Consider the following 27,633-nt stretch of genomic DNA (forward strand, 5'->3'; position numbering starts at 1 on the left):
CAGATTACACTTGCCGTTCCAAAAATAAACAAAAATCACTGATTTAATTATGTTATTTTGTGGAGGAGGTTGTGGTTTTCTGTGTGTATGCTAATAACTAACCTCCTGAAGTGTTTTATAGATTCATAAAACTATTTTTATTCCAAACAAGCATAATTATCCACACAAACTTGTCTAATAACCACCCAACCGAAGTCTTCTTGCCCCTGATGTTGTCTAGATGAAGACATCTGGCCCCATGCTTGTTAATTGGAAATTGCTCATTTGCTTCACTTGGCCATGATGAAGAGCGTACACAGCTAATCTAATGAGCTAATGCGCTGATCCAATTTATAAACCAAAAAAAGATTTTGGGAATTTCAGACTTTTTTTCAAGGCTGCTCTTATTTGTGAAAGTTTTGTCTGGTGTCAACACACGTTTCTTTCTCTCACGTGTATCCAGAGAACTCTCAGTGTGCTTCAAAATTCTGTAAAGTCACAAAATCCAAATGTGGTAAGACTCTTATGGCTTCTGTGTTAAATACACCAAATTGCACCATAATTACAGTGGACCTAAAAAGTATTTAAACATTTAAAGGGTTAGTGCACCCAAAAATGAAAATTCTGTCATTAATTACTCACCCTCATCCCGTAAGACATTCGTTCATCTTCGGAACACAAATTAAGATATTTTTTGATGAAATCTGATGGCTCAGTGAGGACCTCCATTGACAACAAGATAATTAACACTTTCAAATGCCCAGAAAGCTACTAAAGACATATTTAAAACAGTTCATGTGACTACAGTGGTTCAACTTTAATGTTATGAAGCGACGGGAATACTTTGTATAATGACTAAATAACAACTTTATGACAATATCAATAACTGTTGTTTATTTACAGAAATTGGGAGTAGTGATATAACTCACCATGATTCATTTTGTGATTCCAGAAACTTCAAGAACTGTATGTTCTTCAATAAGAACAACAATTATTTTGGTAACACTTTACAATAAGGTTCATTAGTTAAACATTAGTTAATGCATTAACTAACATGAACGAACCATGAGCAATACATTTGTTACTGTATTTGGTAATCTTCATTAACGTTAGTTAATGAAAATACAGTTGTTCATTGTTTGTTCATGTTAGTGCACAGTGCATTAACTAATGTTAACAATGTTATAATGTATTAGTAAATGTTGAAATTAACATTAACAAAGATTAATAAATGCTGTAGAAGTGCAGTTCATGTTAACTAATGTAGTTTACTAATGTTAACTAATGAACCTTATTGTAAAGTGTTACCATTATTTTAAGTATCTAAGTTATTAAGGGGGGGGGGGGGTGTTGTGGTAATCTTTTAATTTAGATTACCACAACAAAACATTTTATTATGTTAATATATAAATAATTTATTAATTTAAATACTTTTAAGTCATCCTGCTGGCCCCCTCAAAGTTGGGATCCTTTGGTTTAATACAGTGACATTCAGACAGTTTAAGTAAAGCTTAAAGAGTAGTTCACTCAAAAATTAAGATTCTGTCATCAATAGCTATGTTTCCATCCAAAGTTGTGAATTTAACTTGGAATATCGCCTAAAACATTTGCGAATAAAGCAGCGTTTCCATCCCATATGTTCATTAGAACAAAATTGTCACTTCCTCTGAAACTGCCGCAAAATATCTATATCCAAGTTGCTGCAATCGGGAAAGTCACTGTGGCTCTTTTTTTTCTCCATCATAAATGACAGAGTGGCAGACGAAACACACTAAGCGCTGTCATGTTATTTTGCGTTCGGATGCTGGTGTTTAGGAATGCAGTCATCTGAGACCCTTCTTATACCACATCATTCTGATGACAGACTTTGGCTAAGGCATTTCAGAATGAGCAAACCAACATTTGAGTTGCTGTGCAGTTATCCAATCACATCCTCTTTTGAGGAAAAGACACATGAGTTTTTTGTTGAGGATTTATTCAGTGAATGTTCTTATCGGATAAAAAAATCCATAGCCTCAACTGAGCGCATAAGAGTATGTAATGCACATTATTTGAATTTATGTCCATCTTGGCATTTCCATCCAGGTGTTTTTTTTATGCAATATCCCAAAATGCCACTGAAAATAGGTGGATGGAAACATTATTTACTACCCTCATATCATTCCAAAACTGTATGACTTTCTTCTTTCTGAAGACATGAAGGTGTGTAAATGAGGACAGAATTTTCGTGTTTGGGTGAACTATCCCTTTAAGTAACCAAAAGGTCCACTGAATTATTTTATTATGCGCACTACCTAATAAAAACCCAATCACAGCACTTGCAATCACGCATGTTGTGTATTACATCCCATTTAAAGTGCACCTAGTCCCATAAATACCCTTTTACATGTAACATAATGGAATCAGTGCGACATAATTTTATTTTGTTTTAAGTTTAGTGTGCACTAAAACACTAAGATGCGCACAACAGAAACTTGCTGTTACATACTTAGTGTGTGTGCTGTATGGCTTACAAACCTGGTCTTAGTTTCTTGGCTATGTGTGCCAAACAGACGAGGCTATACATATGTACACCAGAGGCTCTGATGTGCCCCCAAATGTTCAAATGAACCCTACACAACTGACTGTGTGCCAGTTTGTGTAATTATGCAGGTTGCATGTGTAGTCATGAGTTTGGAAGTATCCTAAATCAAGTACATTAAAGGGGGTTTTCTCATGCAGTCAGAGATGGCTGAAGGCTAGTCTGAGCCTCAGATGGACCAGACCGTCTGGTGCATATTACACCCAAATGCCAAGAACTTTTGAAAATTGCCATTTCCAGTCGCCAGTTCCAGGAATCAGGATGTGCAGGTTTTTAATAGCCTGTCGAGAAACAAAAACTTTACAAAGTCTGCTAGAATAAGTGAACTACGCCGCGTTCCAAATTATTCTGCAAGTGACATATCGGTAAGATTTCAGTAGAATAAACATTCAGATTTTAATTTTTCTAAGAAAATATTTATTTATCCATGTCTTTTTAGATAACTGGTATCAATCTCAGACAAAATAATTTGCTAGGTCTATGGAAACCCTACTTAGAGGTTGTTCCACATTGTTAAGCAAGTCACAGTTCTCATGCAATATGGGGAGGAAGAAAGATCTTTCTGAAGATGAAAAGCATGAAATGGTGCAATGTTGTGCAAAAGGCATGAAAACAACTAATATTGTGTGAAAACTGATTGGAGATTGTCGAATTATCATAAGATTTGTGAGTGATTTAGAGCACAGCAGAACTCAGTCAGATAAAGGCTTATTAATGAAAGTTCCTGTCAAAAAAATTAATTGTATTAAAAGGGCAGCTATAAAAAAAAAAAAAGCCAGTGTTGAGCAGCAAACAGGTATTTGAAGCTACTGGTGCCTCTGGAGTCTCAAGAAGCTCTCCATGCAGGCTGGCAGTTGTGCGTAAAGATGCATTTTAGCCACCATTAACCAAACCTCACAAAGAGAAACATTCACAGTGGGTTTAGAAATACATGAAGACTCATTTTTAAATGGTTTTATTCACTGACAAATGCCGTACTACAATGGATGGTCTAAATGGATGGATTTCTGGATGGTTGGTGAATGGCCACCACGTTCCAACAAGACTTCGACATCAGCAAGGAGCTGGTGGGTGATGATCTGGGCTGGAATATTGGGAAGTGAGATGGAAGGTCCCTTTAGGGTCTCTGAGGGTATTAAAATGACTTTTGCAAGACGTGGAGTTCATAACTGGCCATTTTCAGCTATGATATAAAAAGGAAGATAGTGCCTTCTGAAATGCAATGCACTATCCCATGCTGCAAAAAAACACCACAGCAATAAAACTGTTTGAAAATGTATTTCTACACCCACTGTAAATGTTTCACTTTGTGAGGTTTGGTTAGTGGTGGCTGAAATGCATCTTTACGCACAACTGCCAGCCTCCATGGAGAGCTTCTTGAGACTCCAGAGACACCAGCAGCTTCAAATACCTGTTTGCTGCTCAACATTTGTTTTATTATAGCTGGCCTTTTAATACAATTAATTTTTGACTGGAAATTTCATTAATAAGCCTTTATCTGACCGAGTTCTGCTGTGCTCTAAATCACTAACAAATCTTATGATAATTTGATAATCTCCATTCAGTTTTCACACAGTAGTTGTTTTCATGCCTTTTGCACAACATTGGACCATTTCATGCTTTTCATCTTCAGAAAGATCTTTCTTCCTCCCCATATTGCATGACAACTGTGACTTGCTTAATAATGTGGAACAACCTCTAAGTAGGATTTCCATAGACCTGGCAAATTATTTTGTCTGAGATTTATACCAGTTATCTAAAAAGACATGGATAAATAAACAAACATTTTCTGAGAAAAACTAAAATCTGAATGTTTATTGTACTGAAATCTTACTGATATGTCACTTGCATAATAATTTGGAACACAGTGTAGTTTCCCCCTTTTGCCATTACCCAAGTTTATGAGGTTTTTGTAATTTAGTCTTTGTTGTTAGTAGCTTGTTCAAACAATTGCTCAGCGGTCTCTGTGTACAGACACTGGAAAGAAATTTGTGGAAAATGTTTGTAGACATTGTAGTCTTTCCATCCATCAAAAACGAGTTTTCATTTACATAATTACAGAATATACAGTGGTGCTTGATGATATCCTGCTGTTGTATATTCCGCCTGTGGAATATGATATGTAGTTGAACCGGACAGATGACACTTCATAGGCTTCTGTGACTCTGAGAAGTGAGCAAAATGAAGATTAAAGGGTACGTTCTACCCGCGTGTGGGTTTCCTGACTGATCTACGTGCCATTCTTTCTGCAGTGACAGAGTGTACAGATGCCACATCGCTTCACTCATTACTTTAGAGCCTTTTCTAGTTATCTAGTATTTCTTATGTTGGCTATTTAAAGTCATGTGATCCCATGTGAATCATCCTGACCAGAAAATCCAGAATAACCATCTTTAAAGTCAATATCAAATCAAAACCTGTCTTAATACATGTTCCTGGTCTTACTGTATATGATTTTTTCATTGGTACGTTCACTGAACGTTTTTCTTTTGGTAAACCTTTTAATACTGTCTTCACCAAGACCAAAAATATTGTGAGCCAGTGCAGTTTATCTGTTTTAGGTACAGTTGTCTCACCAATATCACCAATAGTTAATGGGTAATTTAATGGCAGTTAATATTAAATCTCACCAAAAAAAAAAAAAAAAGCGATTTGGTTGGGTTAAATGTTTGCTTGCTGGGCAGTTTTGTTTAACCCAACTATTGTTTAGTATGGCTGGATTAAAATGAATGCAAAATAAGTTGGAATTTAAAAATCAGACACATTTCCTAGAGCAACAGTAATAATCAAAAAGTTAAACATTTATTAATAAGCAATTTAATAAATGTTCATTTATTAAGCATATTAATAAATGTTAAGTTCCAACATATTTTGGGTTCATTTTAAGCAAGCAATACAGTAATTTTTATACAATAGTTGAGTTAGATAAAACTACCCATCAGGTTGAGCAAACATTTAACCCAACCGTTGGGTTAAAACAACCCAATTGCTGGGTTTGTCCATCTTCGACCCAACTTGGGTTGTTTTTAACCCAGCATTTTTTAGAGTGTAGGGTACTTCAATAATAGCAAATTACAGCATATATGAAAAATATTACCATAAAGATGCTCTTGGGGTGAACTTGACCTTCAGCCTCCACCTCAAGGTGAAAAATGCTCCTCAAAAGTAATCTGCAGCTGAACTCCATTCTAAATCTCGCAAAGAAATTCCCTGTTATTTTTGGTTGATTATTCTGTATGACTTGGAACTATGTTGTGACAGAAGTAAAATGGGTTGCAAATGCTGTTTCACATTGACTTTAAGGTGGTAGCTCTGATTTGGAACACGGTAGCTTGTTTCTAACTGGTCCAAGCTGATTTAGATGGTTGACCAGATGTTGGGGACCTGGCTGAGATATGGTACACCATCTTGGTCAAGGACATTACTGTAAAAATTAGGTCATACCAGCTTAAAGTGGTCAAGTAAGCTGTTCCAAGACGGTTAATTTGGTTGACCAGCCAGCGGGAACCTAGTTGAATTTGGGCGAGGAAAAAAACGTCATACATGTTTTTGGTGGTCAAGGCGATTTATCTCATCCAAGATGATCTACCAGCTCAGCTAGGTGCCCACCATCTGGTAGTCCAGCTTAAACTACAACTAGTTTTGTTGCTGTTGTTCAACTTGTAAAGTATAACTCTAGCACCCCCATGGTCATGGGTTCCATTTCCAGGGAACACACATACTGATAAAATATTGAAACTTGAATGTAATAACAAGCTTAAAGGGTTAATTCACCCAAAAATGAAAATAATGTCATTAATTACTCACCCTCATGTTGTTCCACACCTTCGTTCATCTTTGGAACACAAATGAAGATATTTTTGATGAAATCCAAGAGCTTTCTGACTCCTCCATAGCAAGCAATTTAACCACCACTTTCAAGGTCCAGAAAGATACTAATGACATTTTGGATCGACATGGGGGTGAGTAATTAATGACAGAATTTTCATTTTTGGGCGAACTAACCCATTAATGGCAACCAGCTACAGTAGGTACAGCCTTAAGCTGGTTTTAACTAATTTAACCAGGCAAGCCTCATATCTTGTACAGAACTTCCAAATTCAAAAGTTAGTGTGGCCCTCAAAGCGTCTCCAAGTCGTAGTCTTCACATTTTTCCCTCTCCTATCTCTTTTCCCCTTTCTGTCCACTTCTCCTCGTACGAACCCATTGTTCATTTCTTTGTTCTCTCTTTTTTCCTTTTCTTCCTATCTGTGTACCTAGGCAGCCCATTGAGTAACTTCTTTGACGTAATTAAACAACTTTTTTCAGACGAGAAGAATGGCCAGGTGCCTCTTCCACCTGGCACGCCCAACAGACACCCATCTAACGCCCGTCGCCATGACCCTCAGCCTAGTGACTCTAAATGCCCGGCGGGCAATCCCAGGGACAATGCCAAGCTGGTGGCATCCTTTGGGATACAGGAGCAGCCCTAAAACTTTACCAATCAAGCTTTTTCAAACATACCCACATAAAAGCACTCAAAAATGTACATAATCTTAGAGGTGGTGGAATTTATATTTGGACAAACTTTTTGTATGATGGAATGACTGTTGAAAAAACAAGTTATGACCCAAATCCAGGCACATTTCCTCTTTCACCGTCTTTGCCATGTCAGTTTGCCAGCCTCTTCCCGAACCCCTGTTGTTTCTACCCCAGATGTGTTCATGTCTTTACGTCTACCTTCCCGTTTTCCTCACCTTTGTGACGGCTTGTCTTTGCTGCTAGGAATTATCCAGAAAACGTATTAAAACGCTGCCCCACTTCCCTGCACATCCTGTGACGGACATTTATTGACAGACGGCACTTTTCCTGACGAACAAGCAGGTTACCAAGGAGATGGACACTTCATCCTTCGTCATACTCTTCCCTTCCCACTCTCCAGTCTCTCTATGGTTGACAAGGACTAAAATACAAATACACACACTACTTGCCGCTCAACCGCCTGTGTGCTCCCTTGCCATCATCTCAGCATCCTAACCTGTTAAAATGGTTGACCAGCTGGTGGGAACTGGCTGCACCAATAGACTCTGTTCCAAAACTTAGTGAGCTGCCTCTAAGATACCCAGACATCCCACCTCTCCCGGAAGGTCTGGGAGTCTCCCGCATATTGAAAGGGGGTTCCTGATGCAAGCAAATTATATACAATATCCCGGAAATCAATCAAGCGAGAGAGAAATCCTGTTATTAAGATCCGTTTTCTGTGAACCGATCACATGTGGTCAGCCAAGACGCATTACCGTTACACCTGGTATTACAGTATGATGTGTTTCAAATGTGTCTTCTCTGATCACTTAGGGGATGGGGGGTGTGATGTAGCATCTCCCAGAAATGAGTTTTGCAGGGTGGGATGTCTGGATACCTCACTTTGATCACATTATAATGCAGTCCTTTAATACAATGCAATAAACCTTTTACAAAGAAATCATTCAACATGGCAGGCTAAGCACTTTAATCAGTCTAATTTAAAATAAGGGCTATATTACCCAATATCTGTGTGTTATTCAATTCAATTCAATTCACATTTATTTGTATAGCGCTTTTCACGATACATATCATTTCAAAGCAGCTTTACAGAGAATGCATGTCAACATTACAGTTTAAAGAATGCAGTTAGCAAATAATGTAATAATTTAGGCAATTAATTTACAATCACTGTTAGCAGTTTAACTGAAGGTAGAAGCAATGAGCTCCTGGAAAAATGAATTACATTAACAATAATTAGGATATAGAAATTGGGCAATGTGCATGTTGATCCAGATGATTGCATCTTCTGAAGTCCTCGCAGGAGTTGGCGTCGTCTCTTCATAGGTGTTGGTCATCTGAGGTCTTCTTAAGAGGCTGGATCCAAACTGAAGCTGATGTCCTCTCTAGTCACCTTGGGATGGGTAGAACAGAAAAGCAAATGGAGAATAATTAGCGTAGCTGCTGTTCATAACATTAAGCAAAGATAGTCATGTGCAATTGATCTGATATGAGATGCATTATGTGAATGCTTGGCTAAAGAGATGCGTCTTTAATCTAGATTTAAACTGGGTGAGCGAGTCTGAGCCCCTAACATTATCAGGAAGGCTATTCCAGAGTTTCGGAGCCAAAACGCTCTCCCTCCTTTAGTGGACTTGGATATCCTAGGTACAACCAGAAGTCCAGAGTTTTGTGATCTTAAAGAGCGTGAAGGATTGTAGGGCGACAGAAGTTTAGTTAAGTACACAGGAGCTAAACCATTTAGAGCCTTATAGGTCATTAGCAATACTTTATAATCGATACGGAACTTAATAGGTAACCAATGTAGAGATGATAAAATTGGTGATATATGATCATATTTTCTTGACCTGGTAAGAACTCTAGCAGCTGCATTTTGTACTAACTGTAGCTTATTTATTGAGGAAGCAGGACAACCAGCTAATAATGCATTACAGTAATCTAGTGTAGACGTCATTAACGCATGAACTAACTTTTCTGCATCAGAAATTGATAACATATTCCGTATCTTAGCAGTGTTTCTGAGGTGGAAGAAGGCTGTTTTTGTAACATATGAAATATGATTTTCAAAGGACAAGTTGCTGTCTAATATAACACCCAGGTCTTTAACTGTCGAGGATGGAGTAACAGTACATCCTCCTAAATGCAGATTGTAGTCAGAAAGATTCTGTGTACAGGTTTTTGGCCCAATAAGTAATACTTCAGTCTTATCTGAATTTAATAGGAGAAAATTACTAGTCATCCAATGTTATAGAAGAAGTTTTATTTATATAGCGCCTTTCCATAGCTCAAGGTCGCATTACATTGTACAATACATTTGCACACCCACATACACAATGCAAATACATAAGGGCACATATAGTCTCATGTATTTTTATGCACATTAGTGTATGGTGCTTTTAGCATATAGCAACATGCTAATGTCAAACTCTGTTGAATTTAAATGAACTGTGCAGTTGTTAGCTTAGCATTATGGTAACTGTGCTGAAGTCAGTTCAAGTTTCAGTACAGTTACCCTCTTGCTAAGCTAACAGCTGCAGGGGGTGTGTTTCCCGAAAGCATCGTTAGCCAACTATGGTCGTAAGTCCCATTGAACTCTATTGGTAACGACTGAACTTGCGACCATAGTTCGCTATGGGAAACGCACCCTAGTTCAATTAATTTCAACAGAGTACTGTTTGTATGTCACACCGAGTTGCTATCTATAGGGGCTTTTGCACCGGAGGAACCTTTTCATAGTTCCTAGAACTATTGGCTGAAGTACCTGGATTTTGCCGTGTTCGCACCACAGGAACTAGGAATGATTTTAGTTCTACAAACTCCTTTTGGGGGAACTAAATTAGCTTCAGAGTAGGGTCTAAACCAGCACTAAAGGAACTAACAGTGACACAAGTGTATGTTGATATGTCAAACACCAGCACCTGGCATTTTTAAAAAGCCGTGTAAACATGTTTACTTCACGAACATGGAAAACAGCAAAAACGGCATTTACCTGTTGTCTGCAGGGTTGTGTCCTTTTCTCCGCCTCGATGATATGTAATACTGAAAGTTGTCATAGGAGATTTTGTCTCTTAGCCCCACTTTTTGCTCTTTCAGTTGCGTAAATTTTGCGTTTACATTTCAGTTATCACAAAACCCACGGCACACAACAAACACAGCTCTGATCACGGCATCCTCCATCGACCGGTTTTTAGCGTTTGTAAATGCCGCACTTAAAGACTGCTGTCGGCCGCTTCAGAGTTCCTATTCCTGGTGCGAATGTAACCAGGAACATGGCCCAGGGGAGAAATTCCTCAAACTGAGTTCCTAGAACTATTCAGTGTGAAAGCCCTTTATGAAGAGCATTTCAAATAAGTCGTTAGCTTAGCAACATGCTAATGGCAAACTCTACTGAAATCAATTATGAATGGAGTCTCCAGTGCGCACAGTGTAAGCATGTTTGTGTCACATGGAAATGCTGTCTATGAAAAACATTTTAGATAAGTTGTTAGCTTAGCAACATGCTAATTGAACAGTTTACTAAATCAATCGAATCTCAGTGCGCAAGCTGTTTACATGTCATGCAGAGTTGCTATAGCTGAAGAGTGTTTTAACTCAGTCACTTATTGTTACGATTCAGAAATCAAAATCATAAGCCTGGTTCACATAATTTTGGCCATAATTTTGCTGTCTAAGACCAATTTGTAGGAATTGTAAAAGAGTTCTTTCATTATAAAAATCTGGAAAATCATCAGAAACAAATCATGAGTGTATCTTGCTTTTGAAGGCAGTAGACAACAAGGCAGCTCACTAGGTTTGGAACAAATTCACATTCAAAATACTAGACATGAACACATACTCTAGGATGTTTGCACTCAGATTCATAAAGACCATAGGAGAAGAAACTAAACACATCGAGAAGGAAAAGATGACTTTGAAGAGCTTGTCCTGGGGGATGTGGATTTTTTTTTTTTTTTTTTCAAATTCGATTCCATTTGTGCTCTCTTTTATTTATTTATGACTTTGTTTGAAGAACATCACTTGATCTTAAATCATTGCTGCAAAAGGACTGAAACATGGTTTTCAGTGAGTTTGGGACTCGGGATGGGGTGGGGGGGAATAGTACTGAATGAATTTATCCTAATGAATGAATCTCTGTTGTACAGATTGAACATAATTATGTACAAATAAAATGTCTAGATGTGACACTAGGTTTAGTTCTGTTGTAGATTCAGATTTGAAATCTTGTGTTGCTAGTCTTTATTTAATTATTATTTAACCCTTGTATTCTGTATTTATTACGTGATGGAACAATTTGTTTCATTTAATCAATTTAGTTTGACACTGAAATACAGTGTTTATTTTTTTTTTTTTTTCTGATCATTTCTCATGTTCGCTACCAGCAGATAAAAAAAAAAAAATGTTGAATACATTGTGGATATTTTTGTATTTCTCCTTCTGTTTTATCTCTGTCCTTATTTATTATCATCCAGTTATATACAGTATATATATGAGAACTTGAATGTTATTTATTTATTTATTTATTTATTTATGACAATAATGTGTTTGTTTGTATCAGGGCAACACAATTTTGTTCGTTTAAAGGAACTTTCTAATGTCTTGATTTGTAAAAGTACCGTGGACTTTACGAATCTTTCTTTCCTAGCTTCAAAAGAGAACAAAATAGTATGTGAAAACAAGCAAACCACAAAAAAGCAAATTTAACAGTGATTTAAGAATGTAGTTTAGCCTCTATGGGAAGGGAATGAACTTCTCTATCAATGTCAGCTTCATATCATTGTGTGTGTACAATGGATGACAAAAAAAGCTGTTCTTGGATCAGTTCTACTGTAAATATGATGTTATGGCCTAAGGGAAACTCGAAGGCCGTTCCTGCTCTTTGCTTTTTTGACTTGTATTGCTGTGTGCATGCACGCATTTTCTTTGCATGGCTTTAGCGTAACTATTCTCAAAAATCGCGCTATTTTCTCAGAACTGCTTTCCTTACATCTTTTAATGGGAAAAAAAGAAAAACACCTGCCATCACCTTTAACCTCTGTTAGTCTCTCTGCAATTTTTCATTCTCTTTCTGTTTTCCTGTCATGTTTTCTAATATGTGCGCTGTAAGCGAGTGATGCAACACTGTTTTTGCTCGCTTGCGGTGTCTTTGTAGTATCCGTTCTGTTTATAAAATGCTTCCTTTTGTCTGTACCATGTACCTCGACCAGGAAAGATTCGGATGTTCACGGCCCCCTTTTTACAGACAGCTTGTTTAAATGGAACAATAATGAAGCAATACCTGTTGTGAACTTTCCTATTTTATACAGTTATAAAGCAAAACTTCAATGAAAAAAAAAAATAAATAAATAATAATAATAAAAATGTCCATGCAGAGCAGGAACATGCATTTAAAGTTGTAAAAATCCCCTTGTATCATAACTGTGAGCAATTTCAGAGAGAAAAATGAAACAATAAACTCATTCACTTAATAGGATGATACTAGTGAGTGTTCATATTTGTATGTTACTGAGTGGGAGTGTTTATCAGTCAAACAATGATCAAAAACAGAGGTCATATATATATATATAATGTCCATGACTGATATAGGCCAAAATTATTTGGCATACATGCACATTTTCTGAAATTAACTTTATGAATTAAGAAACTGATTTATTTTCTGATTTAAGTAATCTGCTTCAGCTTAACATGTTAGACATTATTCTCACTGTGATGGATATTTTATTTTGTTACAACTTAAGTGAAATATTACAGTTATAGTTTATATAAATGAAAAATTATAGTTATACATTTAAAGGGGTGATGAACTGAGAAATCAAATTTTCCTTGAGCTTTTGACACATAAGAGGTCATCATACTATAAGAATATCCTGTAAGTTTTAGAGCTGAAAACTTCTTTTTTAGTCCAATAAAAGCTTTCATTGACACCAGACCCAGTGAACGACAGGATTTTCAAAGTGGGGATATATGGCGTCAAAGGGCAGCAAGCACCGCCTCCGCAGAAGAGGCCTGTTTAGCCTGACTTCATCACGGCCTGTTTAGCCCCGCCCACCGATTTGAGCATGACATGCAATAGAATAGGTAGCCTAAGTAACATGGCCTATGTTACTTAGGCTACCTATTCTATGTGGTGCTAAACCAGTTCGAGCTACCAAGCATTAAACATGCTGTTGAGGATTACAAAATATTGTGCAGTGCCTGGACTCGACAGTAATGCAACATGTAAGTAACTGTGTTAATTCTAATGCCTGATCTGATATGTAATGATTCATGTACAGTCAGATGATCTTTGTCTGTGTGTCAGTAGGATGAAAATCTTTATTTTTTATTTTTTATTTAACGGTGATTAAATTATATAAAGAAAGCGATTAAAGAAAGCCCCCTTTGCAATCGTTGGAGCAGCGCACGCTGAAGCTGTCATTCAAACAGCATGAAATCATTTGCCTGGCAAGGCCAGACTGATATATCTTCTACAAGATATATCAGTCTGGTCAGTCCGCCCTCCGTCGCGATTCGAGTCAACTCCAAACCGTACCGTGCAATCAGATTCGTTTATTTCAGTGACGCAGACAACGTCACTCTACTGCGGCAAAAGTCCCTTCAATATCAACAAAGATTGCACACGGGAGACCCGAGAGTTTGTTCTATTCAGCTGTGAATTCAGTTTTAAATGACCAAAAACACATTAATTATTTACTTTTCGCTGTTGACTCTCTTGTCACTTTGCTAACGTCATATCCGCCCTTCTCTGATTGGTTACTTCCTGTTTGCTCGGATTTGCTCCGACCTAGAAATCGAATTGATTCAATGGCCGATCAGACTCATCCGCTGTTACAGTGGCGAGACTGGATTTTCCAGGCAATGAAATCGTGACTGACGTGCAAAACTTACGTTTTTTCAACAAATCTCTTAATTATATCGCATTTGCACTGTTAGTGAAGATGAAAGCATTTGTTAGTGTGCAGAAATTGAGTTGCAATGACAAGATCACTGCTTTCATGTGCTCAACAACACATCTTTGATTGGCTACACAGTGTTCATCACTGCAACCTCATGCCACGATCTAAATATAACGCCATAGATCTAAATGTAATGCAATTAACACTTTTCACCATTAGTTAACCTTGAGAGCTGTAACAGTAAAAACGCGCTAAAAGAGAGTAATAGCTAATAGCTAGTTCAAATGGCAAGATGTTAGCCAATCACAGAGGGCTAAAATCAGGGTAGGAAAAATGCGTTTTATTTATAAATTGACAATTTTGGATGTAAAAACCATACTAACATTATAAGTGCACCCCAGGAAATATTATAAAACAATAAAACAACGCAGTTCATGACCCCTTTAATATCATTCAATAAAACAGCTAGTCCTCGAATTCAATTGGCCGAGAGCGTGCGTTCCACTAGTGCTGACGGCATCACTGGGACTTTTCACCGTTTGTATCACTCCGCTTGTCTGTGCGTTCAAGACAGATTCGACGTTGTGAAAAGCGATGAAAGGTATGTTTTCTATGGTAAAAAGAGTTTTTGTCCTTACCAGCCGCGACAGCGATATTAAAATTATTTAATTTTAGGTCGCATATCAATTTAATATCCATAATGAAAGTGACAATTGATAATTTACCTGAAAATAAAGGAAACAGGAACGTTCAAACTGTGTAAACACTATGTAAACATACATACAGGTGTAGCTATTCCATGGCAATGAATTTATCAGGCACTGTTGAAATAGATTATTTCTTATTATTAATCTGATTATATAGCCTATATTTTGAGACAGCAGAAAGAGACGAGGCTGAATCCAGCTTCTTATTCGCAGCTTCTTATTGACGCTATCCGGTCCACCTTAAAAGACGCGACGCTTCCGCGTTTGTAGCTTCTTATTCACGCTCAATTTAGGGACAGTGCAGTTTTTCTCTTTTTCGCGCTTTTTTGAGGTATTGTGTTGCTTTTTGTGTCTTTTCAGAAACTATTTTGAAATGCAACACTGATATATCAGCGAAAATAGGCTGCAAAAATATAAAGGCACATAAAATATAATTAGTATTCTTTGTTTATTGAACGTATCATCAGCTCAACTTGAAGGACCGTGTAGTTTTTTTCTTATTCACGCATTTTATGCTATTAATGTAAATAACACCGAGATATCTGTGAAAATTACTGTATAATTACAAAGTTATATAAAAACAATTACATCATTCTTTTTGCACGTCATCATTTAAAAGCATTAATGAATCAATTGAATAAAAAATAATTCAAGCAAATATTACAGATTTCAATATCACAAGGTAGAGACTATACCAGCCCCAGCTCCAGCTCGGATCCAGCCTGTTATGAAGACTTCAGATGAAGGACTCCAGAACATCAAACATGGATGATTATACAAAATGATCATGTTATCATTGCTTTGCATGCACACTACTTTTGCTTAAAAGAAGTAAATACTACAATTTGTATATCTTTCAACTGTACGTTCTGATATCATCTCATAAAAGAAGACTGTTGTGTTTTTGTCACATAGAAACATGAATTTGCTGTATAGCTTCTTTTGAAATATGTATAGTGAAAAGCGCTATACAAGTGAATGTGAATTAAATTACCTTTGAGGGTGCGTTAAAAGTTGCACTGGGGCCTTATTCCCAATGTACTTGACTGTCACCATGCACATTTTCAGACATTTTTACTGTAGCATTTTAAAGTTATGGACCCATGAATTTGACAAATGTGACAATACAGTTACCAGAGAAATTGCACTATTTGCCATATTGGAGGCGCTATATCTCAGCTGCCTTTGAGGGTGCGTTAAAAGTTGCACTGGGGCCTTATTCCCAATGTACTCGACTGTCACCATGCTGTAGCATTTTAAAGTTATGGACCCATGAATTTGACAAATGTGGCAATACTGTCACAGGAGAAATTGCACTATTGGCCCAATTGGAGGTGCTATATCTCAGCTGCCTTTGAGGGTGCGTTAAAAGTTGCACAAGAGCCTTATTCCCAATGTACTTGACTGTCACCATGCACATTTTCAGACATTTTTACTGTAGCATTTTAAAGTTATGGACCCATGAATTTGACAAATGTGACAATACAGTTACCAGAGAAATTGCACTATTTGCCATATTGGAGGCGCTATATCTCAGCTGCCTTTGAGGGTGCATTAAAAGTTGCACTGGGGCCTTATTCCCAATGTACTCGACTGTCACCATGCTGTAGCATTTTAAAGTTATGGACCCATGAATTTGACAAATGTGGCAATACTGTCACAGGAGAAATTGCACTATTGGCCCAATTGGAGGTGCTATATCTCAGCTGCCTTTGAGGGTGCATTAAAAGTTGCACAAGAGCCTTATTCCCAATGTACTTGACTGTCACCATGCACATTTTCAGACATTTTTACTGTAGCATTTTAAAGTTATGGACCCATGAATTTGACAAATGTGGCAATACTGTCACAGGAGAAATTGCACTATTGGCCCAATTGGAGGTGCTATATCTCAGCTGCCTTTGAGGGTGCGTTAAAAGTTGCACAAGAGCCTTATTCCCAATGTACTTGACTGTCACCATGCACATTTTCAGACATTTTTACTGTAGCATTTTAAAGTTATGGACCCATGAATTTGACAAATGTGACAATACAGTTACCAGAGAAATTGCACTATTTGCCATATTGGAGGCGCTATATCTCAGCTGCCTTTGAGGGTGCGTTAAAAGTTGCACTGGGGCCTTATTCCCAATGTACTCGACTGTCACCATGCACATTTTCAGACATTTTTACTGTAGCATTTTAAAGTTATGGACCCATGAATTTGACAAATGTGGCAATACTGTCACAGGAGAAATTGCACTATTTGCCATATTGGAGGCGCTATATCTCAGCTGCCTTTGAGGGTGCGTTAAAAGTTGCACTGGGGCCTTATTCCCAATGTACTCGACTGCCACCATGCACATTTTCAGACATTTTTACTGTAGCATTTTAAAGTTATGGACCCATGAATTTGACAAATGTGGCAATACTGTCACAGGAGAAATTGCATTATTAGCCCATTTAGATTCACTGTATCTCAGCTGCTTTTGGTGTTAAGTTGCTTTTGTCAAATTCATGGATCCATAACTTTAAAATGCTACAGTAAAAATGTTGAAAATGTGCATGGTGACAGTCGAGTACATTGGGAATAAGGCCCCAGTGCAACTTTTAACGCACCCTCAAAGGCAGATGAGATATAGCACCTCCAATTGGGCCAATAGTGCAATTTCTCCTGTGACTGTATTGTCACATTTGTCAAATTCATGGGTCCATAACTTTAAAATGCTACAGTAAAAATGTCTGAAAATGTGCATGATTACAGTCGAGTACATTGGGAATAAGGCCCCAGTGCAACTTTTAACGCACCCTCAAAGGTAATTTATTTCACATTCACTTGTATAGCGCTTTTCACTATACATATTTCAAAAGAAGCTTTACAGCAAATTCATGTTTCTATGTGACAAAAACACAACAGTCTTCTTTTATGAGATGATATCAGAACGTACAGTTGTAAGATATACAAATTGTAGTATTTACTTCTTTTAAGCAAAAGTAGTGTGCATGCAAAGCAATGATAACATGATCATTTTGTATAATCATCCATGTTTGATGTTCTGGAGTCCTTCATCTGAAGTCTTCATAACAGGCTGGATCCGAGCTGGAGCTGGAGCTGGTATAGTCTCTACCTTGTGATATTGAAATCTGTAATATTTGCTTGAATTATTTTTTATTCAATTGATTCATTAATGCTTTTAAATGATGACGTGCAAAAAGAATGATGTAATTGTTTTTTATATAACTTTGTAATTTTACAGTAATTTTCACAGATATCTCGGTGTTATTTACATTTCAGAATAGTTTATTTTTTTTCTGAAAATAGACAATAATAGCATAAAAAGCGTGAATAAGAAAAAAACTACACGGTCCTTCAAGTTGAGCTGATGATACGTTCAATAAACAAAGAATACTAATTATATTTTATGTGCCTTTATATTTTTGCAGCCTATTTTCGCTGATATTTCAGTGTTATTTGCATTTCAAAATAGTTTCTGAAAATAGACACAAAAAGCAACACAATACCTCAAAAAAGCGCGAAAAAGACAAAATCCGCACTGTCCCTAAATTGAGCGTGAATAAGAAGCTACAAACGCGGAAGCGTCGCGTCTTTTAAGGTGGACCGGATAGCGTCAATAAGAAGCTGCGAATAAGAAGCTGGATTCAGCCTCGTCAGAAAGAGCCCGTTCACACGCTCTTCTGATTGGCTGTGATTTGTAAATGATTTTGTCATCTTGTTTCTGATTGTTTGTGGAATTTTGTGCCATCATCGCGTATGTTTAAGACACGGTGTAATGCATGGATTTTAGTTAGGCTATTCGTTTTGCAGGTTACACAGTAAATTGCGACAACTGCCTTTTATGGAATTAAAAGTCACAAGTCACTGAATCATTAACCGATTATTGGTTCATTCAGGAAGCACCCGCCCACCACTACTGTGTTGCTCGCGGACGCGCGACAGTTGACCCCGATTCGACGTCGTTTGGAACAGATGTAAGTTACTCAATATTAACTTTTTGATTATTGAACTTAAAGCGATATCACACCATTGTCTATGGCCGCATTGCACGTGCTGATATTAAAACAGGAGTGTAATTTTTCTGAGGGTTGTGGCTAGGCCTAAATGCGTTAAAATGTAAACAGACATGAAGTTCGGTTGCATTAACAACTCAAGCTCTCTCCGTCACTGGATCACAAACACACGAACTACAAGTGACACACAAACAAGTTGCTGTGGAGTTCAGATCTGCAATCAACACGTGAAATCAGAACACACAAACACATGAAAACAAGTGTTGTACCTGCCGGCGACGAGGAGATTGTGAATAAAAAAGGACATAGCTTGTCAGTGTGGTTTCATTACGTCTTACAGTTGATCTACTTCAAAGTTCGTCTTGAGAGAGCAGTTGTCATGTCATCTGCTCAGTATCTTTATATCTGTGTTACAAATATTCAAATTATCACAGAAATACTGAGATAAAAGTTCACTAATGTCTATGTTATTGATCAAAATTGAGCAAATCAGCTTCTGAAAGAAACTTGACGCTGAAAACAACGCATTTATCGATTATATTGTTTCACCACCAGGTGGCGACAAGTGACTGTAAAAAAATGTATTTGACATTGAATCTTCATTCAACAGATTTTTTCAAATACACTGATTCATCCAGTAATGAAACAAGGGTCTTTATGAGTGAGTTATTGAATCATACATCAAAAAAAAGATTTTTTTTAAAATAATTAATTCAAATAAATTGAAAATTTTAAAAGACTGCAGCAATTAATATTTTATCAGAATCTCTAGTAAATTACATGTTTAGTTGTCATTCAGAATCGTGATCTTAGTTTGACAAAACAAAAAAGTTTATCAATTTATCCAGAACTGTGCAGCTCAAAGTTTCTTTAACACTTACTTAATCTTCATATAAAATATAAAAAAGATTTGTTTACATTTTATTTTTATTTTAAATTATTAGTTTGCCTTAATAAAAAATGCATTGGTTAAATTCAACCTTTTATTTCTACTGTTCTTTTTTTGAAAAAAAGTTTACTTTTTTTTTTTTTTTTTTTTTTTTTTTTTTTCAAAATTATCAATACCGAACAATATGAAAATAATTTTTTTTTTAGCTGTATCGCCCAGCCCTAGGTTATGGCATTGCAGGATATAGCTAAAACTCAACGGCTAAGCTTATTTCAGGGCCCCATCCTAAATCTATCAAATACGGTTACACTTTTGTATAGTTTACCCTATCTGAAATCAGAAAATGTTTACACTGACGAGCATTTGTCAGTTTTTGATTTGACATGGATAATCTATTTTAACTTTACTGCCTGTGAAATATAAACAAGCGAGTGTTGCCTGATATCTGTACAAGATCGATCAATGAGTTTATTTAGAGCACAAACACTAGTTGACCATTGTGCTGTAGGCCTACATAATCATCAAAATAAAAACGTATCAAGAACATAAACATAATCAGTAATACAATAATGGTGTTTATAATTAATAAGCCATTCCAAATAAGAATGTTTCCTCTTTCTCTCTCAATAGGCTAAATCTTGAATGGTTTGGCAGGCTGTTCTATAGTTTTGGTCCTACAGTAGCAAAGGCATAATCGCCCTGGATTTTAACATTGACATTGGGACCTTCAAAAGTTTATGGTCAGATGATCTCAAATGTCTAGACTGCGAGTTAAAAGTCAAAAGGTCAGAAAGATAAGTTGGTGCCAATCTGTTCAAAGCTTTAAAAACAAATCAAATTTTAATATCAATTCCATAATGTACTGGCAACCAATGCAGGGGCATTAAAACAGAAGTGATGTGATCATATTTCCGAGTGCCCGTAAAAAAAGTCTAGCAGCAGCATTTTGTACCAGTTGTAACTGATTTATATAAGAGCTCCTGTATATAATGAATTGCAGTAGTCAAGGCAAGAGTAGACAAAAACAAGTATAACTTGTGCAAACTCTTTAAAAGATAAAAAGCTCTTTGTCTAGGAGTCTTAATTGATACAAACTTGAGAATTTGTTCAATGCAGGGTTTTACCTATTGTCTGCTGAACCTGTATGATAAATGATTAAATTCTGACAAACATATTACATTTAAAGGTAGGGTAGGCAATTTCGGAGAGGCTAGCAATAGCAAGCTCACTTTGCTCTGAAGGGAGGGTGGGATCTTATGCTTTCAGAGTCTGCAAAGCTCCACGAGACTGCATTAAATTACCTCATCTTGAAATTACGGTATGGCATGAATGCAGCATAAGCTTGTTGTTTTGGTTCAGGAGGAACTGTAAAAGGTGGCTGCTGTTTGCGGCACTCGGTGACTGTCTTACATTTCTGCATAGCCTTACAGAAAGCGGTGATGAGGTGTTATGTCTGTGCGAGCAGGTGCGCCGAGGTATGCAAATACATAGCTTGACAGGTAGGCAAGACATCCTATCATTGCATTTGGACTTTTTTTTTTTTTTTGGTCCTGAGACTTCCACACAAGATATATGTACATTTAGACCACTTCTATTATTGATTGCTATCAGAATATAAAGAGAGTTTAACAAGAAGTAAAAAACATTGCCTACCCTATCTTTAATGACTAACTTTTGTATCAGATTTTAGGTTATATTTTGACTTAATTTTATGTTAAAAATTGTCTACTTAAAGTTCTGTAGTAATATCAGGGTTCCCGCGGGGTCTTAAGTCGTAAAAAGTCTTAAATTCTGAACTTTAAATTTAAGGCCTTAAAAAGTCTTAAAAACGGCCAGATTTTCATCCGAGGTCTTAAATTTCATTTAGTCAGGTCTAAATTTTTTTTTTTACCCATTTCCAGAAACGTTACCTGCTGAAAGTTATTACAAAGTAGCAAAAAAGTAGCGAGTCGTAGTTCTTTCTGGGGTATATTGGTGTTGGTATACGTGGTGATAAAGCTACAAATCCCGTGATAAATGCAATACCTGCCCGCGAAATACATCTGCGTCTCCTCAGAGTTTGTTAAAGTTCGGCTACGTGTGGAAAATGGGAAAGTGTATTTTCAACGAGACATGGCTAGATCACAGCAATTTCTGCTGTTGGTTACAAGCGGTACCCAGCTCCAGGTACGAGGCTCACTGCAAACTTTGCAAAAAATAAATAAATAAAATCAATTAGGGATTCTGGGTGTGAACGCGCTAGAGTCACACGCCAGAGCAGAGAAACACAAGCTAGCCGCAAAATGCCTTCAGCGGACTCGGCCAATTAGCCTCACCACTGCCGTCGTCCTCCTCAATGCCTGGTCCCTCTGGTCTCCAGCGCAATATCATCGCAGCTCCGTCGAACAACCTTCGGGGTACTTTTGGATCGACTGACACACATCGAAAGCCGAGGTGCTTTGGATACTACACACGGTGACTAAACACCACTCATTTAATAGCAACAGTGAGATTAGCGATCTTTTCCAAGTGATGTTCCCTGATTCAGTAATTGCGAAGACGTACTGCGGGCCCAACAAGATCGCTTATGTGGCGAGATTTGGATTGGGGGAGTTTATAGAGGGAACTGATTCGTACTCTTACCGGGCCGTATGTCGTAATTTTCAATAAAGCCAAAATCAGACCACCAGGACCAAGCAGCTTGACGTCCACGTTCGTTTCTGGAACAATGGAATTGTTAAGTCGAGGTACCTGGGCTCACAGTTCATGGGACAGTGCGGGACACACACACACTCACACACACACACACACACACACATTAGATAATCCATGTTAGATAGATAGATAGATAGATAGATACTTACCTTGGGATAATTAGAGTCTCTATCTATCTATCTAACATGGATTATCTGCTGTGAGTGAGTGAGTGAGTGAGTGAGTGTGTGTGTGTGTGCTACATTGGTTGTTACATGGGTTGGAGTAGCCTGTTCAATCTCTATTAGGCTATTAATATGCTGTTTTGTAATGTAAATAAATATGAGATGAAATCTATTTAATTTGAGGGCAAGTTTGTTTTAGCCTATTTTCATTTTGGGCCTAAGGTTTTGGGCATTTGGCACGTTGTTGGGTGTGGAAGGTTACCAATGTGATTGTTTTATCTTTAAATTAAATTAATGCTTTTTCAATGACTGAATTCATTGAAATAAAATGATTTTTTTCAGAATTTCTTTGATTTGAATAATTTTTGGTAATGCATCGTGTAGGTCTTAAATTTCAATCTTTATGGTCTTAAAATGTCTTAAAAAGGTCTTAAATTTGACTTACTGAAACCTGCATGAACCCTGAATATTTTCTTTGCTGCATTAGGATGACAGTTGTGCTGGATTTATACTGTTGCAGCATCATGCAAAATATTTTCAGTTACTAGAAAAATGTGATGCATATAACCGCTTGTCATGTGATTTCATGAGAAGACCCGCTCTGTGTAGTAGGCTATAAATCATTTTTTTATTAGGTTACTTACAGGACTGGAGTCTACATCTCTTCATGTGAGTGAACATAAAAGGTAATGTTCATTTCATTGTGTGGTATGTGTTAAATTAGCGAGTGCACCATTTGGTATTTCTGTGACAGTCTCACACACGCCTGCAGTTTTATTCCCTTATTAGGAGTTTGTGAATTCTGCAGTTTGGAAACCAATGTTTTTGCATGTTTTCATCACAACTTTCGGTGTTTCTTTCAAGCCTGGTAAGTTGACCTCACTGTTTTTCTCCTTTTTTGTACACTTCGAAGTTATGAATCAAAGCAGTTTAACAGCATGCAGTGCTCTCAATAACCAGAAGGTGGCAGCACAGACTCAACTTTAAAGCATTGCCAAATCTCCCTTCAGTTTTTTTTTTGTATGTTCTCATACAATTCTGCACTTATTTCAGCTCCAGCTTAACACACAGTACTTCATATTTCGTAGGTAGATTAAGCGTATATATATATATATATATATATATATATATATATATATATATATATATATATATATATATATATATATATACACACACACAGTCAAACCAAAATTTATTCAGACACCTTGAACATTTCCTTCATTAATACAGTTTATTAAATATAGTTTAGTTTAAAAAATGGTAATAAAATATGACAAGATCTCAGAGTTAAACTGTGTTAGAGAAAATTAATCTTAATAGCACTTAAACAAAACATGTTCAGGTCAAAGTGCCCAAATTTTCTATCAGTTTTACTGGTAGTCCACTGTATGAAGAATTTTGGGGTATAATATGTCACAGTTTATTTTGCTATCCTCACTTACATAATTGAAAGTGTCCTGCATCCACAAGTAAAAATATCTGAATAATTTTTGGTTTGACTGTATATATATATATTTGTGTGTATATGTATATATATTTACATACTTAATTGTGGTCTGCTGCTGTTTGGATAAAATTTTAGATACAAGTTTTGTTTATATATAACTTTATTTGCTTGGCATGAGACAAGATAAAATAGCAAATTAAATAATCTCACATCTTTAAATAGAACATGTCCTTGTTTATCTCTATTACAAGATTCATCTATAATAGCTTAAAATAAAACAATTATGAAGGGGAAAAAAGATACACTCTAGCCTCCCACTTTAGCCAAACTCTGTACAAAATGGCATGTTTAAGTGTGGGAAAACTGTTGTCCACAATTTTAACATACTTTAGGTCGATAGCTATAGCCACACAAATGCTGCAGCATTTAATGTCAAGCTTGTGTCCATTAAATGATTTTTAGAATTCATGAAACTGTCCACAAAGCTCAACTTCAGTCAGTCCATCTTTTTTTTTTTTTTTTTCAACAGCATTTCCTTTTCACATTTCCTCAGTCTTTCCATATTGTCTTAACATCTACACATCCATGTCCTTTCTTCTTTGTGTATTTCCTTCTATTTTTCCATCTTTTCCTTTCACACACGAGAAGTCACTAGCAGTGAGCGTAGTCTGCGCGTTAACGTTGCCTCAAGCTCTTCCAGAAGAGAGTCTTTTCCAGACCCGCTTCGTGTCCCGGACCCCAGGATCAGCGCCCGGAAGGCTTCCCTCTCCAACAGACCTGCCATGTTCTGCAGGAAGAAACCTTCACAGTATGTAATGAGCTCCACTGCACCATGAGCCTGGGAAAAAATAAAATAGGCACGGAGTAACAATTATTAAATTGCTCATATCCTGTAAAACATATATTTTCAAAGTAAATATTAGCAAAATGTAACATAATTTTGTCATCTTTTAATTTATTTTTGTTTATATATATATATATATATATATGAGTGGAGCAGGTATGACATCACTTTGTAGGCCAAAACGCGGAAACAAGTTAGCATTTTAGCACTTCCGATTCCATTGTCCCAAACTCTGTCAATTTTTTTGAATGGGATTTTGGTTAAATGGCTGAAATAAGGTCTGTGGTGAAGTCAAGCTCAAGACAAATACATCAGTATTACCCCACTCGTGGCTTTTTTTTTTTTAAGCTGTTACATGTCTTGAAAAAGGCGGTTGCTAACAAGTGACTAAATGGGACTACAGAGGCTGTCAGGGACACATCATCACGCCTAACAGGTAAGCGCAGTTTGCTTTGGGACATTCTAGGAAAATGTTTTTGGTTAAAAAAAAAAATAAAAGTGAACTTGTGGGACCTTGGTGTAGTTCATTTTATAGATTATCATGATCCTACCAAAATACATTTTCCTCGTGACAAAGGAAATGTGTTTGGTCAGTTACTATTATCAAAGTCCCTTTAAGACAAGTCATTTCACTCGGCGGCCATCTTTGAAACGCCTCTCGGGCATCTTGGGCATCATGCAATCTCTTTGAATGGGGAAACATCAAATTCTCCAAAACTGTTTGCCAACCTTACGATTAAATTTCATATTTGAAATCACCAATGAAATCTAACAACAACCGGCTCATAAATTTAGTTTCTAAACGCTCGAATCATGACAAAAAAAAACTGTATTTTTCAGGCTGGATCAAGCTAATGCGCATGCGCAGACCTAAATGCGCGTCTCTTCGGAGGCGCGAGTCTGACTGTTTCTATAGAAACCGGTGATTCTAACGCCCGCTGAAGTGACGCGATGACTTTACCAGTCGGTGATTGGCTCTTATTTAGAAGGCGGGACTTATTCTGCCATATTGCGCGTTTCACTTTCTCCCATTCAAAATATGAGCGACACGTCTTGTTATTCTATGGTCTTTGCTATTATTTTACATTCAACATTATTCTGATTCTTTTTTTTTCTGGCATGTGTTTGTTTATAATTCTAAATTGTATATAAACAATTCTATATTTTTACCTTAGCAGTTTGGTAGATGTTCACAGCATTGTCAAGGTCAATGCTCTGAGCGCAGAGAATTTCACAGTGCCGCTGTAGCGCCCTCAGCTGGAACAAACTGGATGCTGACAGTAACTAGAGAAGGGAAACAAGGGTGAACAATGTCTTATTACTTGCTTCAATCTACAAAAATATTTTACTGGCCAAGAAGAATCTCAACAAATGTTAAAGTTTCTTCTTAAATTATTGCAGGTATACTCAGGAGGATCCACTGCATGAAGAATATTTCCTTCCAGTTTTATTGGCAAAGGCCGTACTTTGCTGGGTTGGACTGTATCTTGTTTGTCTTACCTCCAGTAACTCTGAGACGACCATCTTCAGAGACTCTGTCCCCCCGCAGTACAGGTATGACATCATCATCTGGATAAACACAATAAGATTGTGATTAACTCCTGATAACATCTTGGAACACCCTGTTGTCACACAGCCCGCTGAATGAGGGTTCATCTGATGTTACCTGGAAGATGTTGTACTTGACGTTGCTGATCTCAATGTCTTTGCGTGGCTGAGTGCTGTCCGACCCATTCAGTGCCAACAGAGTTTTGAACCTGATACCAGAGCAGACATCCTTTATTCATAACGGTTCCATTGTTTCAAAATATATTTACTTCAGAGATATGTGTTACAAAATAAAAGAAATGTGCTATTTTGTCACTAAGGTAACAGGCTCACCTATCGGACGCGGTGAGCAGCAGAACCCCGTGAGCATAGAACGGTTTGCCCTCCACTAGGAACTTCACGTCAGACATCTCTGGGTTATTCAGGAAGTGAGGGTCTGTGGAAAGAGGAATCTGAGAAATCAGACTTGCTCAAGATTTTAACGGACTAATCATTTACAGACAAAAATACAAATGAAACAATCTGCAAAATATATAAAAAAAAAATGTAAATGAAAGCGAAATCACCAGAATCAGTGACAAACACACTTTAGTTTTTGCATTTTAAATCAATGTTGAGTAATTATTGTAGTGGATTCAATGGTCAATGTTGCTAATTCATAAATATAACTGTACTAAGATGGAGTGAATTACCAAGTTGAGCAGAGAGAGCTGCCTTCTTTTCTTGGATAGGAGGAAGTGGAGCAGGACCATAACAGTGACTAAAAATGATACCCAGCTGTTGGATTATTGCCTCGTTCTATAGAGAAAAAAGAAAGAATTAGTCAAAGTAGTTTTAACTAGAGACTAAATATGTATCAGAAGTCACATACTGAGTAGGTAATACATTTGAATTTACTTCGCGACCGTTCAAGTACGCTATGTGTACTATGAATGAAATTCAGATGTGCTACATCCACCACGTTGTTACTGTCATGTGATCTACTAGCGTCAATTCACTTCCATTCATAAATCCCCTCCCGTGGCTTCAAGGGATAGAAAAATTTCCATTGAAAAGAGTCAGAATCTTCCCAACCCTGTTCCTGGAAATCTACCTAACTGCAAAGTTTAGCTCCAACCCTGATAAAACACCTGAATCAGCTAATTAAGATCTTCAGGAGCACTTGATAATTACAGAAAGGTGTGATGAGCAGGGCTAGAGCTGAACCCTGCAGGAAGGCAGATCTCCAGGAACAGGGTTTGGCACCCTGTGGTAGGTCATCCGGGGACTTTTCGCCTACTGTTTTTCAAATACTATGGCTGTGTCCGAAATCACATACTGTCTTCAGTAGGTATTTATTTTGAATAAGTAATTAC

At 37.1% G+C, this 27,633-nt stretch overlaps 2 protein-coding genes and 1 long non-coding RNA gene across 10 annotated transcripts in view; 2 read left to right on the plus strand and 1 right to left on the minus strand.

The window, feature by feature from the left end:
• brsk2a (BR serine/threonine kinase 2a) overlaps positions 1-8,221 on the plus strand; it is a 282,035-nt gene extending 273,814 nt beyond the window's left edge. For 3 of the 6 annotated variants that reach the window (XM_048158768.1, XM_048158770.1, XM_048158773.1), the window contains one exon: positions 6,821-8,221. In XM_048158768.1, the coding sequence (XP_048014725.1) occupies positions 6,821-7,032 (212 nt within the window). In that variant the 3' untranslated portion in view covers positions 7,033-8,221. The remainder of the gene's footprint in view (positions 1-6,820) is intronic. The other 3 variants (XM_048158769.1, XM_048158771.1, XM_048158772.1) reach the window with 2 other exon arrangements.
• Positions 8,222-18,239: 10,018 nt separating this feature from the next.
• On the plus strand, positions 18,240-23,546 carry LOC125246548. The gene is made up of 3 exons (XR_007179905.1): positions 18,240-18,650; positions 23,072-23,122; positions 23,226-23,546. It is a non-coding gene; the product is annotated as an uncharacterized LOC125246548 (long non-coding RNA).
• Positions 23,547-24,028: 482 nt separating this feature from the next.
• abtb2b (ankyrin repeat and BTB (POZ) domain containing 2b) overlaps positions 24,029-27,633 on the minus strand; it is a 72,379-nt gene continuing 68,774 nt past the window's right edge. For all 3 annotated transcript variants that reach the window (XM_048158019.1, XM_048158018.1, XM_048158017.1), the window contains 6 exons: positions 26,971-27,076; positions 26,612-26,714; positions 26,397-26,487; positions 26,231-26,299; positions 25,901-26,014; positions 24,029-24,724 (listed from right to left, as the gene is read on the minus strand). In XM_048158019.1, the coding sequence (XP_048013976.1) occupies positions 24,521-24,724; positions 25,901-26,014; positions 26,231-26,299; positions 26,397-26,487; positions 26,612-26,714; positions 26,971-27,076 (687 nt within the window). In that variant the 3' untranslated portion in view covers positions 24,029-24,520. The remainder of the gene's footprint in view (positions 24,725-25,900; positions 26,015-26,230; positions 26,300-26,396; positions 26,488-26,611; positions 26,715-26,970; positions 27,077-27,633) is intronic.

Source organism: Megalobrama amblycephala, linkage group LG15 (genome assembly GCF_018812025.1).
Source record: "Megalobrama amblycephala isolate DHTTF-2021 linkage group LG15, ASM1881202v1, whole genome shotgun sequence".
Lineage (NCBI taxonomy): Eukaryota > Metazoa > Chordata > Actinopteri > Cypriniformes > Xenocyprididae > Megalobrama > Megalobrama amblycephala.